We start from the raw sequence: 18,489 nt of genomic DNA, 5'->3' as shown, positions 1-18,489 counted from the left end.
GTAGATAATTTTTATGAAATTACCAACACCGTCGACTGAAACTGCTTAACAGGATTTCCCATAAGATTAGGGCGATCCAACTTTGGAAGGTGCAAAAAAAGATAACAAAAATTTGTTTTAAACGCTCCAAACGAAAATTAATGAGAGGGTTATAAAATAAATATCCCCCCCTTCTAGCTTGCTGGCATGTCGGCTGATAATACCCTTGGCTGAGAGACTGTCCTCAAAATTTCAAATTTCCTCTTGAAGCTACTTGGCCAATAAATTCATTTTATGGACAATTTCTCAGCCGTGGACATTATCAGCCGACATACCAGACGCCTGAATATGGTTTCTTTACACATTATTTCGGCCAGCTCTCGAAATTTCGTAATTCAAACATGCGTTGCACCTGCTCCATAGATGCGACTTTTAGTCATAGAAACCAAACAAATACCATAAAAGGATGAGTTTTTAATTCACAACTAAAGTAAATTGTATCAATAAGCAGCTCATTCATGTGTTGTCGTCCAACAGCCACCATCATGCTGCTCCTGCCACTCTTAATATTTTTCCCTTCGTTGCTTAACTTGATGTTTGCCATGCAGAACAGCGCTCTTTATCGAAATCCAACAGGCAACCTTTCTTTTGGTAACTTAAAGTGCGACCCCTTCTATTATCTTTGGGAAGAAAAACTTACATCGTCCATGGTAAAAGGTCAGTTTTCCTGCGCTTTCCTTTGTGTTAATGAACCGAGGTGCTATTCGTTTAACGTGGCAGAGTATCCTGACTCCAACGGTCTTTATCTTTGTGAGTTGTTGGTCACTGACAAGTACAGAGCTACTGGAAAGCTCTTTGCAAATGCCACATTCAGTCATTTCAGTCCTGGGGTAAGCTCTCCTTACATATTTGGTGATTGAAACACATTTTTGTCAATAGAAATTGTATTGTTTGTGGAACGTTCTCGGTCTCTTTTCAGTCTCCATGTGAAAGTGCTCCTTGTATGAACGGCGGTGTCTGTGTCCCTGAGTATGAGTGGAACTCCTATTATTGTGACTGTAAGCCCGGATTCTGCGGAACTCACTGCAAACGGGGAGGTATAAAATGGTTTTTGTGTGGGTACTTTTTTTTTTCAGATGTTGAAAAATACATTTGTAGAAAGTTTAGCTTCAATTTTTTTGTGATTGGTTATTTTCACTGAAGCGTTCACAATTATAGCCTCTTGAGAGCTCTTCATACGTTTTAAGTGCTTCATATCCAGATAAACACAGCTGTCGCGATAGAGCAGCTTTAACGCAAAAGTTTGCTTCCTTTCAATACGTACACTACGTCATCATTGTGTACAATGGAAATAAGAAGCACGCTAATGAACGAATTCTCTGACGAAATGTTATCCTCTCCATTAAAACCCCATGAGTTTAATTCGATGCTAAGAGCGCATGAAAAAAAATACTTGTAATCAATTTCTTCTTTTTTGCTTCTAAGGATATAAAACCTGCAGCCAGATCAAACTATGTAATCTCCCAAGTGGATCTTACGTCATCGACCCTGATGGAGAGGGCGGAGTGAAACCTTTCAAAGTCTATTGTAACATGACTGACAAGGGCGGTGTTGGAGTGACAGTTGTCAGTCATGACAGTGAAGGCAGGAAGTTGGTGCGAGGCTTTGTTGCTAAAGGCTCTTATTCTCGCTCCATCAAGTACACGGAGGCTAATATGGCTCAACTGGCGAACCTGACAGCTTCATCAGCTCACTGTGAGCAGTTTATAAAGTACGAGTGCTACAACTCAGTGCTCCTCTACAATGGTAACATGTACGGCTGGTGGGTGTCACGTGATGGAGAGAAGATGAAGTACTGGGGAGGAGTTGATTCTGTTGATTACAAATGCGCATGCGGCTTGAATAATACATGTGCAAACATTAACTTCGGATGCAACTGCGACAAGAATGACAACACATGGCGAGAGGACAGCGGCCTCCTCAAAGACAAATTCAAGCTGCCAGTGAAACAACTGAGGTTTGGAGATACCTATTATTATGGTGACAAGGGATACCACACACTTGGAAAGCTCAAGTGTTCTGGACTCATTTAGAACTCACACACAAAAAGGTGCACTGTAACTGTATACTTGCTATTTGTAGACTCGATTGACATACCGCCTTAAAGCAACTGGCTGTCTGTACAATTGCTTTTTGCAGTTCGCTTTTTGCGAACGTAATCGACGAAACAATTTTGATATGAAGTGAAAACCACCCTAATTTCGACACATATCGTATGCGTAGTAGATTATTATACATCCCTATAAGTGCCAAAGGCCTTTCTTCTACTCATAGAAAGGAAGAAGAATGGAGAAGGAAGAAGCACGAGGCACCGAGCGGGATCACTTCACCTGAGAAGATTGTTTCGCTTTCCACCAATATCTCACAATTTGGTTCATCTAGCAGAGTTAAAAATGGAAAACTTTGATTGTATTTGCGACCTTTTAGGCTTTTGGCAGCATAAGATTTAAATGAAAATCTCCCCTTGGAAATGCAAAAAAGCCATCATTTAGTTGAGTTACGCAACATTTAACTGTATCGGCGTGTTTTGCCAAAAGAAAGGAAAAGCTTGACCTTCAACCTAAGGTTTATATTATATTGTACGCAGCAATAGATCAACAAGCACAATGATTCAGATTTTTTCTGCGAGCCTAAGACGCTCGTTGGTAGAAAGTCCCTTTGCTTAGAGTAAACAGCCCAAGTGTACGGAGAAAACAATATTTAAAACCTTTAATGTGTTTGGTTGAATATTCTATTCAACGGAAACTGAATGAAATACTCCTTCGAGACTCGCGCGTGGTGCCATTTGAGCAAGGGGTTTCCTAACATCTTCAAAGGAAGTTGAACATATTACTTGTGATGGAGTGAATGAAATCATCTCACAAATATCAGTAGGAAGGTGAAAAATGTTTGGTTCTGATATATAGCGCATATCTTTTAGCATATTAAGCATAATTTTAGGCGCCCAAGGCCCATTTTCGCTGTTTGTAGTTTTGAGACAGAGATTGTTAACAGTACGAAAAGCATTTGTGAAAACAATAAACATGTAGTCCAAATGCCTTGAAATTGAAAGGAAAACCCGATCATCACTTACAGATTTGTACAATATTGTTCTACAGTATATGACGATTAAACAACTACGTACGTTTGCCTTGTTGGTCTCCCGACATTCTGACAGTTGTACTTTTCAACAAACTCGGTCCTTTAGGTTTTTTCCCGTACGTCTTAGACACTCGTTGATATAAATTATCTTAGATTAAAGAAAGCAACTCAAGTTCACTGCGTCAACAAAAAAGGCCCCATTCTAACTGAGCCGTTGGTGAGGCACTATCACTATCAAAAAATTAAATGAAATAATACAGACCACAACAAATTAGTTACTGATAATATAACTGTCTGCATGCATAACAGGCTAACATAAGCTCCAATGATTCCTGAATAACGTATCAGAATCCTAAAGAGGAATGTTATGGTTGTACCACATTTGCTTACCTGATTGCCGGTTTACCATGTAAAGAGAGGCTCTCTAGAGAGCTTCCTCTTCAGAGTCTATCGGTCAAGTTGTTATACTCTAAACCAAAACTGTTAAGACATCTTTCATCGATGACTGGCTTGATTTATATGATTAAGAATGCAAGTCAAGCTAGACGTTCAAATGTAAGTTTGAAAACTCCTTTCATAAAATAAATGAAGACAAAAGGCACACACTTCATCAAGGTGCGATTGAATAAACGGCCTGGATACTGCTACCCTCTTTGAGGGCAGTTGGCTTCAATTCTTGACCAATGCCCTCCAACTTCAATTCTAGAAACCAGAAATACGGTAAACACAATTACAAGACGAGTGAAAAAAGGAGATCATCAGCGGCTGGCGAGTATCTCTTAAGGGTGGAGTGAGGAAGGGAGCCACTGAATTAGTAGCTATCTGATCAATGTCACTATGCGCATGCGTGTTAGTGGCACTGATCAAAAACATAAATTACATTTCCACGAAAGCAACACAATTACCCAGCCAAGGCTCGAGGTCCAACTCGCTACTTACCATTCGGCCGCATTTACTTTTGGCGCATTAAAGCCTAAAAATGCCAGCCGATGGTTTTCTTCTTATCTTTTGGTCGCCGAATCTGCATCGTCTTCCTAGGCGTTCTAGGTGGAGAAGCGGAAAACTGGGGATGAGAATCCCGAGCCTTCCCTCCTCCCCCAATTAAGTATGCCTTTTACATAGATGACACGTTTTTTGTCAAAAATGTTTTTGATTGTCACGCAATAAACCCTCTGCCTGTATTCTCATGTTCTATCAAACGATAAGCCTCCATACTTAACCTTCAGAAATTTTTTCTCAAATGAGCCATAACTAAAATTCGACTACGAACACCACCACTTTCAATAATGCTTGTATATAATCATATACTACTAAAAAGTCACCTGTTAAGCTGCTCTTCGACTCACCGTCGATGGCAATGAAACATGCGTTCGATGTTTCTTCGATGTTTTCATTATTCACGTAAAAACTGATAAAAGAAAGTTGAAAAATTCCCTTTTTCCCTTATCTAATATTTTCCAAAATTGATTGGGGCAAGAAGTTTAAAAAAACTGTGAAGATAACATGTTATTTTCAGGTAGTCTGAAGATAAAAACACCATAGGTCGTTTGATTATTTTACGCTGGGAGCAAGAAAGATGGGTGAAAATGCCTCGAGCAACTCGAGCTTCTTGAGTTTTTTTGAGCCAATTTACTTTTATATTTAACATTATCAACAAGGTAGTTTGAAATTTGGATGATGAGGAGCGATTTCCTCCACTTCATTGTGCGCAAAAACATTACTAGCACGATAACAAAATGAAGCAGGCTCGCGCTATTAAATGTATTAATAGGTTACAATACTTGTTTACGTGAACAATGCTGGTACAGACAAGATATTATCAGCAGTCAAATATTAATACAATGATCATGGTGATTATTCATTTTGAGGTAGACGTCTCAAGGTTCTAGCTCTTCAAATAACCAACGCAAAGAGTATTGCATTAAAACAGTATTTTAGGGGGTGTAACTTGAAATACTCAGGAGCTACAGCATTAGCATAATAAAAGCGATCACATTTCCACGCTCACTTTTTTCATACTTCTATCCAGTTTGGTTGTCACGTTTGAATTGGTTTGATAGCGAAGAAGGAAAGATGGATTTTTGGCGCTTTGAATATATATTCGGTAGGCGTCTCGGAAAACTGTTTCCTGCCACCTTAATGGCTTTACGCTAAGCGGGATATCAAAGGTTTAGCATGCCAGCTGCTCGAAAAATATACAAATGATGTCCTCCTATGTTCCACACAAAAAAAGTAGGTGCATATCTGCGAATTGGAACACATTAAGTGTGCCGTCAATTCAGGCCTCAAAAACCCTGTGGAAGGTTACAAACTTGCCTCCTCTTGATGGCGCGATTTCCTATGCATATCAAAAAGCTTATTTATCTGAACTTAACATCGTAAGCCTGGATCGCCTCAGGGTAAACCCGAGTCATTTATTGAAAATAACAACCTTTTCTCTTCTTTTCTTTTTCTCAGCATGATGTTACTCAAGTATAGAGTAGTAAGTAAACTGTTTTAATAAAAATTTTGTAGTGAATTTTAAAAAAAAACCTTGACCGGTTTGGTAAATTATTGTCAGCCACATTAGTTAAAAGAATGTATCTCACGCCTTGTACAGGTTACAGAGCTGCAATGGGCTCGACGGGAATTTGTACATTCTACATTACGAATGTCATTTCTGTTTTCGTAAGAGAAGGTTATAATATTCTTTGTTACCGATTGGCTACTATATTTGACTTGGTACAAAATCAACGGACAATAATTAGGCAATAACCCTATGTAACAATAACCCTATGTAAGAAAGCCGGCAAGAAAGCCGACGAAAATAGCCCGAGAGTTTCATTTTTTCGAATCTATTATTTCACAAAGGAAGAAAAACGACCTTATTTTGTAGAGTCCACAGGTATTGATAATAAAAGGCTGATCTTAGATGCTACTTTGGAAAGTACAATAAAATGTTTTGAACGCACGATACGAAAATTAATGTGAGGGTTATAAAATAAATATACCCCCTTCTAGCTTTCTGGCTTGTCGGCTGATAATACCCTTAGCTGAGAGACTGTCCTCAAAATTTTAAATTTCCTCTCGAAGCCTTGCTTCTCGGCCAACGATTCATTTTATGGACAATTTTTCAGCCATGGACATTATCAGCCAACATACCAGACGCCTAAATATAGTTTCTTTAAGCAAATGAAGATCATCGCAGTATATACTCAACTATAGTTTCTTTGCACATTATTTTTGCCAGCTCTCGAAATTTCGTAATTCAAACATGCGTTGCACCTGCTCCCTAGATGCGGCTTTTAATCATAAAAAGCAAACAAATACTATAAAAGGATAAGTTTCTTATTCACAATTAAAGTGCTTTATATCTTAAAGCACCTCATTCAAAATGGTTTCTTTACACATTATTTCGGCCAGCTCTCGAAATTTCGTAATTCAAACATGCGTTGCACCTGCTCCATAGATGCAACTTTTAGTCATAGAAACCTAACAAATACCATAAAAGGATGAGTTTTTAATTTACAATTAAAGTAAATTGTATCAATAAGCAGCTCATTCATGTGTTGTCGTCCAACAGCCACCATCATGCTGCTCCTGCCACTCTTAATATTTTTCCCTTCGTTGCTTAACTTGATGTTTGCCATGCAGAACAGCGCTCTTTATCGAAATCCAACAGGCGAAATTTCTCTTGGTAACTTTAAGTGCGACCCCTTCTATTATCTTTGGGAAGAAAAACTTACATCGTCCATGGTAAAAGGTCAGTTTTCCTGCCCTTTCCTTTGTGTTGGTGAACCGAGGTGCTATTCGTTTAACGTGGCAGAGTATCCTGACTCCAACGGTCTTTATCTTTGTGAGTTGTTGGTCACTGACAAGTACAGAGCTACTGGAAAGCTCTTTGCAAATGCCACATTCAGTCATTTCAGTCCTTGTGTAAGCTCTCCTTACATATTTGGTGATTGAAACGTATTTTTGTCAATAGAAATTGTATTGTTTGTGGAACGTTCTCGGTCTCTTTCCAGTCTCCATGTGAAAGTGCTCCTTGTATGAACGGTGGTGTCTGTGTCCCTGAGTATGAGTGGAACTCCTATCACTGTGACTGTAAGCCTGGATTCTGCGGAACTCACTGCAAACGAGGAGGTATAAAATGGTTTTTTTGTGTGTGCGTCTATTTTTTCCAGATGTTGAAAAATACATCTGTAGAAAGTTTAGCTTCAATTTTTTTGTGATTGGTTATTTTCACTGAAGCGTTCACAATTATAGCCTCTTGAGAGCTCTTCATACGTCTTAAGAGCTTCATATCCAGATAAGCACACAGCTGTCGCGATAGAGCAGCTTTAACGCAAAAGTTTGCTTCCTTTCAATACGTACACTACGTCATCATTGTGTACAATGGAAATATGAAGCACGCTAATGAACGAATTCTCTGACGAAATGTTATCCTCTCCATTAAAACCCCATGAGTTTAATTCGATGCTAAGAGCGCATGAAAAAAAAATTCTTGTAATCAATTTCTTCTTTTTTGCTTCCAAGGAGATAAAACCTGCAGTCAGATCAAACTATGTAATCTCCCAAGTGGATCTTATGTCATCGACCCTGATGGAGAGGGCGGAGTGAAACCTTTTAAAGTCTATTGTGACATGACTAACAAGGGCGGGATAGGAGTGACAGTTGTCAGTCACGACAGTGAAAGCAAAATGCGGGTGGATGGAATTGGTAGCCAACGCCACTATTCTCGCTCCATCAACTACACGGAGGCTGATATGGCTCAACTTGCGAACCTAACAGCTTCATCAGCTCACTGTGAGCAGTTTATAAAGTACGAGTGCTACCACTCAGTGCTCCTGCGCAATGGTGATATGTTCGGCTGGTGGGTGTCACGTGATGGAGAGAAGATGAAGTACTTGGGAGGAGTTGATTCTGTTGATTATAAATGCGCATGCGGCTTGAATAATACATGTGCAGACGTTAACTACGGATGCAACTGCGACAAGAATGACCGCGAATGGTGAGAAGACAGCGGCTTCCTTACAGACAAGACAAAGCTTCCCGTGAAGCAACTGAGGTTTGGAGATACGTCTGGAGACAATGTAGGACGCCACACCCTTGGAAAGCTCAAGTGTTTTGGACTCATTTAAAAAATAAATCGAAAAGTGTACGGTAACTATGTACCCGCCATTTGTTGACTCGCCTCATCTATCGCTGTAAACTCTAATGCTTTACATTTGTAAAAGCGGTTTGCAGATTTTCGCAAAGGAAATCGATGGATACATTTGAGTAGGAAAGTGAAAAGAAAACCTTGTTTTAACATATATTGCGTTCTTAATAAAATTAAGCATAACTTTAGGCGTTGAAGGCCCATTTTTACTGCTTGTAGTTTTGAAACGGAGGTTGTCAATGGTGTGGAAGGGATCTGTTAATACAACAACAACAACAGCATTTATTTAAACACGATAAAAAATTCAGCAATAGCTGATGTGGTCGTGTACGGACAATAAAACTAAATTCCTAACTAAATCCAATAAAACTAAATTCCTAACTAATTATAAGAAGACTAATGTAAGATTTCTACATATTTTCAACAATAAAAATTCTACATAGTACATCATTATAACATACGTGGCTTAAAAATACACTTGAGTGACTTTTTAAAAGCGTCAACGTCTTGAATTGATCTCATTTGATTTTCCAGAGCGTTCCACCGAGTAATTGACTTGTATGAGCATGATTTCTTGACCATATCGGTCTTAGGTCTAGGTAACTTAAATGTCATTTTCCTCCTGAAGTCGTAGCTACTTACATACTTTTCAAAGTGACGGCTCATAGGACGTGGCAAAAGATTATAATAAGCCTGATGCGCTAAGATTAGTAATCGTTTCTCATACATAATCTCTAAGGTATTCCATTTTACTGTGGCAAGAACCTCCTTGCTTGGAGTACACCAATCCAAGTTAAATATTATTTTCGCCGCTCTAACATGTATAGATTCTAAGCTTGAGAAAAATACTCGACCACAAGAGCCCCAAACTAACATACCATATGTCACAGACGGCAGAATAACCTTAAAATAGAAATCAATTCTTGCCTGTATAGGAAGGAAATACAAGGATTTAAGTAAATTCAACTTCTGCGTATATGACTTAGCTAATTCCGGGGTAATCGATTTGCCGTTTGTCGCATTTTTTACCAGTCTCCAGTAGGATTTACAATCCTTCATTTCATTGAACAGTTCCAAATAGTATCTGCTCTTAGAAAGCCTCACTTCCCGTGTCACTCTATTCCGCAACTCCGAATACTCCGCCCACAGGTCTGGATCACCCAGACGTTGTGCCATTTTAAGTATTTTGAAACGTTTATTCATCAAGTGCCGTATTTGCGGTGTTATCCAAGGTACCGAGACGCTCCTAATTTTAACTTCCCTGTAAGGCGCATGCACCTGACAGATATCTTTGAATATGCGTAACCACGCCCAATAGCAATCGTCTGGATCGTTAAACACTGAACATACTGACCACGGGGCACTCTCGATATCCTTCACAAAAGTAGCTTGATCAAATCTTTTGAAGGTGCGGGCCTTGACTATCTTTGGAGGCGGCCTTTTTATTTTGGACCATATTGTAGCAAGAACCAGCTTATGATCTGAGATTCCCAACTCAGTTGTTTTAATAGTTCCTTTGATAATCTCCGGCTTGCTGGTAATAACCAAGTCAATCAGTGTTTTTGTCTCACTTGTAACTCTTGTTGGCTGGCTCCTATCGTTCATTACGCTATAGCTGAATTGCTGGAGTATATCTTGTAATCTTCTACCGGCGTATGATGTAACACCCTTGTAGCTACGAAAATAGTCCGAGTTAAAATCACCGACAAGCACCACATTCCTGTGCCTAAGCCACATTTTCTCCAGACAATCACAAAATCGTTCGTAGAACTGGAAGTCAGAAGGAGGTCGATAACAATTTCCTAATATCAACGCAGACGAATTATGCATAATTTTGATCCAGATTAATTCAACATCAGGGGGCTCTAGGGATTTGAGCCTTGAATAACAAATATGGCTCGCAATGTAAATCAAGCAGCCACCTCCATCCTGTCCCGTATTTCTGTCCCTTCTAACAATCTTATAGTTATCCACATGTAGTTGCTTGTTCGATATTCTCGCGTCTAAAAATGTTTCGGTAATTGCTAAAATGTCGAAACGACACACTTTAAGTAATAGCTTGATTTCATCCATCTTATTCCTCAATAAAACACACAAAGTGAAATCAAAGGAAAAGCCTGATCATCAGTAACGGATTTATGTAATATCGCAGTAGATCGCGAATTCACAAACCAGTGCCGTTTGCCTTGTCAGTCTCCTAACCTTCTGCCAGTTGTAGTTTTCAACAAACTCAGGGATCAAGATTTTTCTGCCTGAGAAACTCGTTGGAACAGAATCCCTTTGTTTAAAGTAAGCAAATTAAGTGAATTGCGCCAAGAAATAATTCGAATTCCCTATTCTAACTAAGCCGCCGCTGAGCTCTCGGTCACTCTCCTGAGAATTTCAATAAACGAAAATCAAAATACTATCAAAACAAATATAAAACGTCATTAAAAAGACTGGCCATAAAATAATACAGGTGGTAAAAAATGAATCGTTTATAATTTAACTTCCTGCATGAATGAAGAAAGCGTAGCTTTTCGTTTTATTTGCATTAAAAATACACCGGTAATTCTGTGGAAAACACGAAGTTACGTAATCCGAAATACAAAGTGAATTGAGTTTATATCTTGTATCCGTGTTTATATTCGAATATATTTTGAATTACATTCTCGCAAATATTTATTCCATTCAGCCTTTCTATTTATTTTCAGAGGTGAAACATATCTCTTAACTGGAAGGCAAACTGAAACCAAAGTTAAGAATGAAAAATTACTCTCTTTTTCGTGTTTTTAAATTAAACAAAACATTCTGCACTTTAGACTAGATATTAACAAAACAGCTTTGGTGGAAACCTTGCACTTTGTCAATTATCGTATTTAGCAGTATGCTTCGTGCGTTTGCATTGCAAATTTTCGTTGTTACATACAGATATAGAGGATATTACATGGCCGCTTGGGGATACGAATTTTATCTTCGAGTGCTGAAAGTATCTCTCATTCATCATCTCTCAAGTGAGCGAAGCTCACTCGCGAGAGATACTTTCAGCACTCGAAGATAAAATTCGTATCCCTAAGCGGCCATGTAATGTTCTTTTTATTTTATAGATACTGATGAAATTCCTACATAAAAGACAACTTTTTTTTTATTTCAAAGGAACCGACCGCGCGCCTAAGTGGGAAGCTCTTTTGTAATTGGCTAATCATGTTAGTAACCATGACGACACCAATATCCTCACACGTGAAAGATAAAGACGGTATCTTCACTGCGCGCGATGAAGATTTAATCTTTTACTAAAAGGAAAATCGTGGAATTTCATCAGTATCTATATAATTAATTGAGGATATCACACGGCCGCGCTTGGATACGAATGCTATCTTTTGGCGTAAATGACAACTCTCACGAGTAAATTAGGAGAACAAGGAAGAGATGTAACAAATAAAAGGGACCACGTTGCATTTGTATCGAAAGTGAACATATAATTTTTGGTTGATTATGTAGATAAAGATTGCTATTTAAATCGAAGACAGTTTCCTCATTCATTTGTAAGAGCACCGAATGCAGAATCACTCGCGCGTTACTTACCTCGACGAAAAGCTACATAAAAACTCAAAATGACAAATATTTTCTTAAAGTGAAATTCAACCTTGGTAATGTTTAATATACAAGAAATAGGTAACACTTCGTTGCAGTTAGAACCGCCATTTCAAAAAATCCGGTTAAGTTTGAAGAATCAGTGGTACCTTCACCACGCCCGTCGCAGATATGTTTTCAAAGCAAGATCTTTGCAATCTTATTAGGATCTGTGAAATCTCTTTCTCGGGCACGTTCGTATTATTTAAAAATTGGATTTCCTTTCAAGCAGTGGGCTTTTGAATTTCAGCCGAGATACTACTCATTCGACTAACTGCATGCAAAGTAACGGCGACAAAAACGACCTTTCTTCTTTCAATCGAAAATGTTCTCATTCTAAAACAACTCTCCCAGATTTTGAAATGTGCATGTTAAAACTGTGTCTAGTCGAAAAGATGGCCATCCTTTAATTTTTAAAATTGAATAAATAAGTGTTTTCACATGCCATGGCATTTATTCTTAAAGCATTTACAGTAAAACCCGTATTTAGGCGTGGTGACCGCTAAATACAACTTGACCGCTCGATACAGGTTCCACAAAGGGGGAAATTTAAGGGAACCGCTATTTAATGTCATGAATGACCATTTAATGTATTTATGAGCGACCGCTCATAGAGGTGACCGCTTAGTAGAGATGAAAATTACAGTCAATGAGGGGTTACAATTTCGGGGCTCTGACAACCGACCGCTTAAAACAGAGTGACCGCTTAATTCAGGTTCAAATGTAATATGTAACCCTAACCCTGAGATCATACAAAAAAACATACAAGTTTCTCATGAACCACTTCTCAAGTGATAACATTCAGAGTTTTTCCGGAAAGGCATTGAACTCACCACTGAAGTAAGTAAAATTGTGCAATTGCTCTAGGAAATATAACCGGTTTGACGTCACGGAAACATACGTATCGCACACAATTAAGAGTACCCAAAAGCCTCCACACCCCGCACCCAAGACACTGAAAACAAATTAAAAATACATGTGTTCCATCAATAATCTTATACAATACTTAGAGTTTTATTGATATATACAATGCTTACTTCGCCTCTTCACATAAGCTACCGCGATGTTTTCGACTAACAACAGAAGATTACGTTTGCTATAATTTAGACACCTCAATTTGCTTAATGGAAAGATAACCTCTTGCTGTGTGTTCTTTAGTTTGCAGTTCTGTAGATCCTTCTTATTTTCTTTTCATTTTTGTTTTATTGTTTTCTGTAGTTGTGTTTTTTTAGCTAACGGACCTAGGTAAATTTTGACCTTTTCTGCCTTTGAATTTGAGTTCAATTGAGTCAACAAAATTTTCATGCGCAAACTTCCCAGCCGGACGAATCGTATCAATGCTGAGCACCAGTTTGACAAGTCGAACAATCGAGCCATGAGTTCTGGTAAATCTAAGTAAGAGCATTCGAGGAGTTCCGTTTCTTCTTGACGGACGCTATTGAACACCCTGACGCGAGGTCGGATTCCAATACCTTGCGTTGCATAGCAACGTTGCGAAATAAAGCCGCAGGCTCATTCAGTCGTCAGACTTTTCGTTGTCACGTGTGATCTTGGTCTCGGTGTCCCACAGTCAAGGACTGGCACTACGAACTGTTGTTTTTGTGTGTTAACGCACTCCTTCCATGAAAGTTGCGTCAAGATGCCGAATAAGAGTTCTCATAAAAGTCATCTCTTTTCGCGTATTTTCAAAAATTTCCTTGGGATCGTCAGAGGGACAACGAAGGCAGTTTGGCGCCCAAACCATGGCCAAGTTATTTACGTCCATCTTTGTTATAACGCACATATGAGGGAGTGAGAAAATCTGCAAACAACAAAGGAAGCTGAAAGTTTTCCAAAAAAAATGTTTTCAACTATGCAAGTGTTAACGGTGTTAAGGATTAGGACGCCCAGCCTTCGAACTTCGAAATTCGAATTAAAAAAAGACCCCAACAAGTGAAAACAAAGAGACTCCATGTATGCAGCAGCGCTACAGTCGTGGTCTCGATCGTTTGTCACCCTTGATCACAGAGCACCCGATAAATTACCTTATTTCCCAAATAAGAGGAGAGTACAATTCTTTCCACACATTTTGCTCGGTAAATGATCTTGGGTAATAACTTAACTATTGTGCACAGCGGTTAGCAAATCAGTGTAAATTAACCAAAGAGAATAGTGAGTCTAGAGAGGCTCTACACATGCGTACCTGTAAAAATCTAATGAGATACGAGAGGACGAGTCTGTTGACTTCAGGAAGAGACATCGCAAGTGCCACAGCCACTGTAGCGTCATCACAGTTGTTAACGCACCTTTCAGTAGGAACGAGTCAAGGAAACATGACGTGCAACAGGCATTAATAATAAATGTATATCGCCTTGTTCAAGACCACAATACAATTAATAAAAAGGCGTAAGTTTCTAAAGAAACTGTAGTGCTGTGTCGGTGTGAGTATAAGGTCATTTGACTTTGTCACTTGAGTTGATAACATAAATTGGCCGCCGTTAAGAGTTTCAAAGCTAACCTATTGAGCATTAATCCTTCAGTTTCGCTCTGACAAAGGGCTAACCCTCGAAATGTCAGCTTTGAAACTCTTAACGGCGGCCAATTTACATTATCAACTCATTCGATAATACAATTACCCCACAATACAATAACCCATGACTAGCCAAAGCTCGAACCCAGATCTCTCGATTCAATGTCCAGCGTGCTACTTCCCACGTGACCACAATCACTGTTGGTGAATCAGACTAAAGACTTAGCGCACTTAACACTGCGAAATTAATTTCATTTCAAAGGATATTAAAACAGTTCCGGTATAAGAGGTTCGTGAAGCTCCCTGAACCAGAGTTTCAGAAGTGACGCAGGTACATGGGGATCTGTAATTCCAGTGGGAGCCTCCCATTTGTCAAGCCTGATTTTCTGGGAGTTTACTTCGTCGATGTCTCCAGGAACCCTGTGAAGACAAAGAAAAACGGTCACCTAGTTGGTGTTGTTCACGCCACTCTCTGTTCTCGTGCGCGCTGTTTATTTAATTATTTGTCAATTTAAAATACAACTTTCTTAAGTTAGGACTAAGAGGTAAACGGGTTCCCATTTGAAAGAAGCCCATATAACGCTTATGAAATCGACACTATTGTTGTAGCATGCGTAGCAGCCATTTCGTTTCCTTTTATCCAAGCGTGAGAAGCGAGAACAGAGCGTGTGCTGCGAAGCGACAAGGTTTCCTTCCTACTCCTCCCATATGCTCGTAGTCTTTTTGGGTCGCTTTCGCCTCACGGTATCGAGCAGCTCCCGCTCCGCTAACACTTCTCCTGCTTGGAGAAACAAAAAGACCTGCTGCACAGGCTCTGTGGTTGACCCTTTAAGAAAATGAAGGCGAAGACGTTCTACCTTACCTGAAAATACCTTCCGTTGAAGCACCTTGGTGCTCTAGCACCGACTCAGCCAAGGTTGGTAAAATCCATGGCAGTTTAAGTGAAGGGAAACGCTCGGCCTGCGCCTCCATGATGTCCTCAAGGGTGGCACCAAACATGGATGGGTGGAACACGGAGGACTGGGAATAAAAAAAAAACAAACAAAAAAACAAATAAAATACAAATAAAAGAAATTTTCTTTTAAAAAGTGAATGATGGGTTACAAATTAGTTTTCAGAGCCAAGACAAGACAAGACATCTAGAAAGCCTAAAGGATACAGAAGATGATGACGAAGAAACAAAAGGGCTTTCACTTTGGTGACTGAGCTCTGAAGCGCTATGAGTCAGGATCAATTCGCTGCTGGTCTTCATCCAACGATCAAAATGTGACTTATCTCACGTATACATCCTTCGTTTTATGTTTTGTATTTGTTTCTTCCTCTTTTTTTCTTGCTTTTCTCTGCGATTTTTTCAATACAGACTAGGAGGCTTAGTGAGTCCCACAAAAAGATATAAACGAATACCTCTCTCCCTCTCCCGCCGAAAGAAAACGTCCGTCTTTTATTTGCAATTCAGCTTTGTAGTTGTTGTTTCTAACGCTTCCGCTTGTAAACTCTCATCGGTTCAAGTAATCCCTATAACTAGTAAGGTTGTTTTCTTAAAGGCTAGGACCACCACAATGTAATACGCGATGCTTTGACCCAAGAATTATTTCAGAATGCTTGAAACTTCTTGTGCCAGCCAACATGTGGTCAGCAATAACGATTGCTGGTTACAGGAAGTCAAACAACCTCGATGCAAAGTGCCCACGAACGACGATGAGCTGAGTTAAAATATTCTGCTCTTCTTCATAAATGGGTTTATTTTATTCGCCGAATTACCTTCGCCTGTTGAATTTCCTCGATGCTTGGTTTCCTGAGGCCGCGCTTGGCACCAGTTCTAGCCATTCTTTTGAGTCTCACGGAGCAATGCCTGATATAGTATGTTAAAGAGATCTGAAATAAACAACATTCAGACACAACAGGAAATTTAATCAAATAATTATGGTGAACAAATGTTAACCGACTCAATGTAATTGGAGGCTGCGAATACTGAAAAGAGAGATTTCTAATCTAACTGCCGTGGGCATGGGACGGAATAGAAAGGAAAGTAAAACTAGAGAATTGCTTAAGTTGAAACTGTCGTTAGGTTGTTTCTGTTCCAATATAAGTCAACATGACTTATATCGATACTTATTGTTGTTGTTATTGTTGATCTTTATTTGTAACTTTTCTTTTCATTTTTCTAATTTTGTTTTGTTGTGTTGTATTTTGTTTTATTATTATTATTATTATTTTTTTTTTTTTTTTTTTGGGGGGGGGGTTTCAAATCTGAGGATTTCGTGAGAGGTTCAGCGGCGCTTCCGCAGAAATGAGCCAGGGAAGCTGCGAGAGGAATGGGAAGGAGTAAACTACAAAACGGGTTTTCCGTCTTTCCCACGGTATTACTTCCGTCCTTTGAACTGCCGCCTTAATTTTCACCAAATGACGGAAAAACCGCCAGCAACGCAAGCTACCGATTATTTTTCTTTTTACGAGGACTGACCTCTTTCCGTTCGATGTCCTCCAAGTTTTTATTGATACCCATCTAAGTAGGAGTAAAACTTAGTTGAAGGAGGAAAAAGAGCCAGACAAATTGCCATCAGCTCCCAGCCACTGCGCAAACTCTCCCTAAAAGAATGTAGACGTGAATAAATAAAATATAATAAAAGAACAAATTCTATCGACGACTTCACAACAGAACTACAACTTAAGGCGCCAACCTTAATTCGGAACTGGTTGATAGGACCACAAAATATCGTTGTAGACCAGCCACACCCAATCACACCAGTAAATTCCTACGGCATACAGTTTCCATTATAAAGATGGACGTTGGTAAAAACTTAAGTAAAAGTTTCGCAAAAAAAGGCATATTCATTTTCGACTAATTACTAAACTCCCTTCTGATTTCTGGGTCGTTGTCATGATTGGGTATTGGTCTGCTATGTTGGATACCAACCAAAACACCAGTTTCTTAAAAAGTACTTACAGCCTAAAGTTGTCAGTGGTCTGTTTACAAAGTTGAAGGTAAATTTCATCCCGTAATACAGGAGTGTTCCAACCCTTTGTGGTGAGTTCTAGAGCCAGCCTCTCTGGAGTTTTCCCTTTGATGGATCGATCGCCCATATAGCCAAGAATCAGTTTAAAGGTATCAATTGCGTCCTTTTTTAACTGCCTATCTTGTATAAGGATCAATGGTTTTTTGATTGGCACCTGTTAATCGAACCAAAAACACGCCAATGAAAAAAGGGCGAAGTTAGGTAACAGTTGGTTCTCTCAAAAGAACTATTTTAATTGTGAATCATATTAGTTCCCTGCGACCTCAAAGTCTCTGAATCTAACGAATACGTTGTGGGCTTGCAGGTATTCTATTTCTGACAGAAAATTCACCGCTCCCCTTTGCAGCGCCAGGCTACCAACGTTTTGGTCACCACAGCATGCACAAAAATAATTAGAACTAGAACTGCAGTAGACGTACGCGTCGCTGCAAGTGTTTGACGATTAAGAAGCTAGCTACATACACTGTTATTTTAATTGAGTGTTTAAAATGGTCTGGAGTTAAACTGAGATAAACATAAAATGTTGCAAATGTTCAGCCACTTTCTTTAATTAAAAAAAATTGCCTCTTTGTTGCGTAAAAGTCCGAAAACGATTGCCACGTGGCTTTCTCTTTCTTTTAATAAAATTCATTGATATCTTCACTTTTTCCAGTTGACTTAACTTAAATTTCTGGCGACTATTACATCAAGGCATTTTAAGTCACTTAATGGCGACTGTGAAATGTTGATCTCGGAGGTGTCCTTCGGCTCCTCCGCTACTCAAAAAAAAAAAACATACCTTTGACCAAGACATCATGCTGGCTAACGATATTCTCTTCCGTCTGAAGACACCTTTCTTATGTTGACCTAAGTACTCTTCATATGCGCCAAGAGCTCGTATGAGTGGAGGCTTCGAACCGGGGATGGAATGTGAACGTTCCTGAAAAATACAATCCAAAATTTCTTTGTAAATCTCTTGATTTGTGACCATCTTCTCCATGTACCAAACTTCAAAGATATGACTAGAGTCAGGAATGAGGATTAATACTTCAACGATAAACGAAATAAAGTATTCTTTGCCACGAGTAATAAAACGTTATCATGAATATGGG

At 39.2% G+C, this 18,489-nt stretch overlaps 2 protein-coding genes and 1 pseudogene across 3 annotated transcripts in view; 2 read left to right on the top strand and 1 right to left on the bottom strand.

The window, feature by feature from the left end:
* Positions 1–524: 524 nt before the first annotated feature.
* Positions 525–2,186, top strand: LOC149049349 (contactin-associated protein-like 2). Its single transcript, XM_089200727.1, has 3 exons — positions 525–869; positions 959–1,076; positions 1,465–2,186. The coding sequence occupies exons 1-3, from the start codon at positions 525–527 to the stop codon at positions 2,070–2,072; spliced, it is 1,071 nt and encodes a 356-aa protein (XP_089056853.1). The 3' UTR covers positions 2,073–2,186.
* A 4,487-nt stretch (positions 2,187–6,673) lies between these two features.
* On the top strand, positions 6,674–8,374 carry LOC149049348 (contactin-associated protein-like 2; annotated as a pseudogene). The gene is made up of 3 exons (XR_016185048.1): positions 6,674–7,035; positions 7,125–7,242; positions 7,636–8,374. The product of XR_016185048.1 is annotated as a contactin-associated protein-like 2 (transcript).
* Positions 8,375–12,853: 4,479 nt separating this feature from the next.
* Positions 12,854–18,489, bottom strand: part of LOC149049347 (rho GTPase-activating protein 39-like) — an 8,256-nt gene continuing 2,620 nt past the window's right edge. The window contains 9 exon segments of the mRNA XM_089199609.1: positions 12,854–13,673; positions 14,055–14,163; positions 14,649–14,801; positions 15,244–15,401; positions 16,143–16,256; positions 16,846–16,879; positions 16,881–16,970; positions 17,329–17,552; positions 18,177–18,317. Of these exon segments, the coding sequence (XP_089055735.1) occupies positions 13,479–13,673; positions 14,055–14,163; positions 14,649–14,801; positions 15,244–15,401; positions 16,143–16,256; positions 16,846–16,879; positions 16,881–16,970; positions 17,329–17,552; positions 18,177–18,317 (1,218 nt within the window). The 3' untranslated portion in view covers positions 12,854–13,478.

Source organism: Pocillopora damicornis, chromosome 3, assembly GCF_964200805.1.
Source record: "Pocillopora damicornis chromosome 3, jaPocDami1.2, whole genome shotgun sequence".
Lineage (NCBI taxonomy): Eukaryota > Metazoa > Cnidaria > Anthozoa > Scleractinia > Pocilloporidae > Pocillopora > Pocillopora damicornis.
The sequence above is the reverse complement of the archived record's forward strand: the minus strand, read 5'-3'. Positions and strand labels throughout refer to the sequence as shown.

What these genes read in the sequence shown, in the direction of transcription:
- LOC149049349 (XM_089200727.1), top strand. Translation starts at nt 525, where the DNA reads ATGCTGCTCCTGCCACTCTTAATATTTTTCCCTTCGTTGCTTAACTTG. An exon ending in TCAGTCATTTCAGTCCTGGG is followed by an intron (nt 870 to 958) that starts GTAAGCTCTCCT and finishes GTCTCTTTTCAG; the next exon opens with TCTCCATGTGAAAGTGCTCC. An exon ending in AACTCACTGCAAACGGGGAG is followed by an intron (nt 1,077 to 1,464) that starts GTATAAAATGGT and finishes TTTGCTTCTAAG; the next exon opens with GATATAAAACCTGCAGCCAG.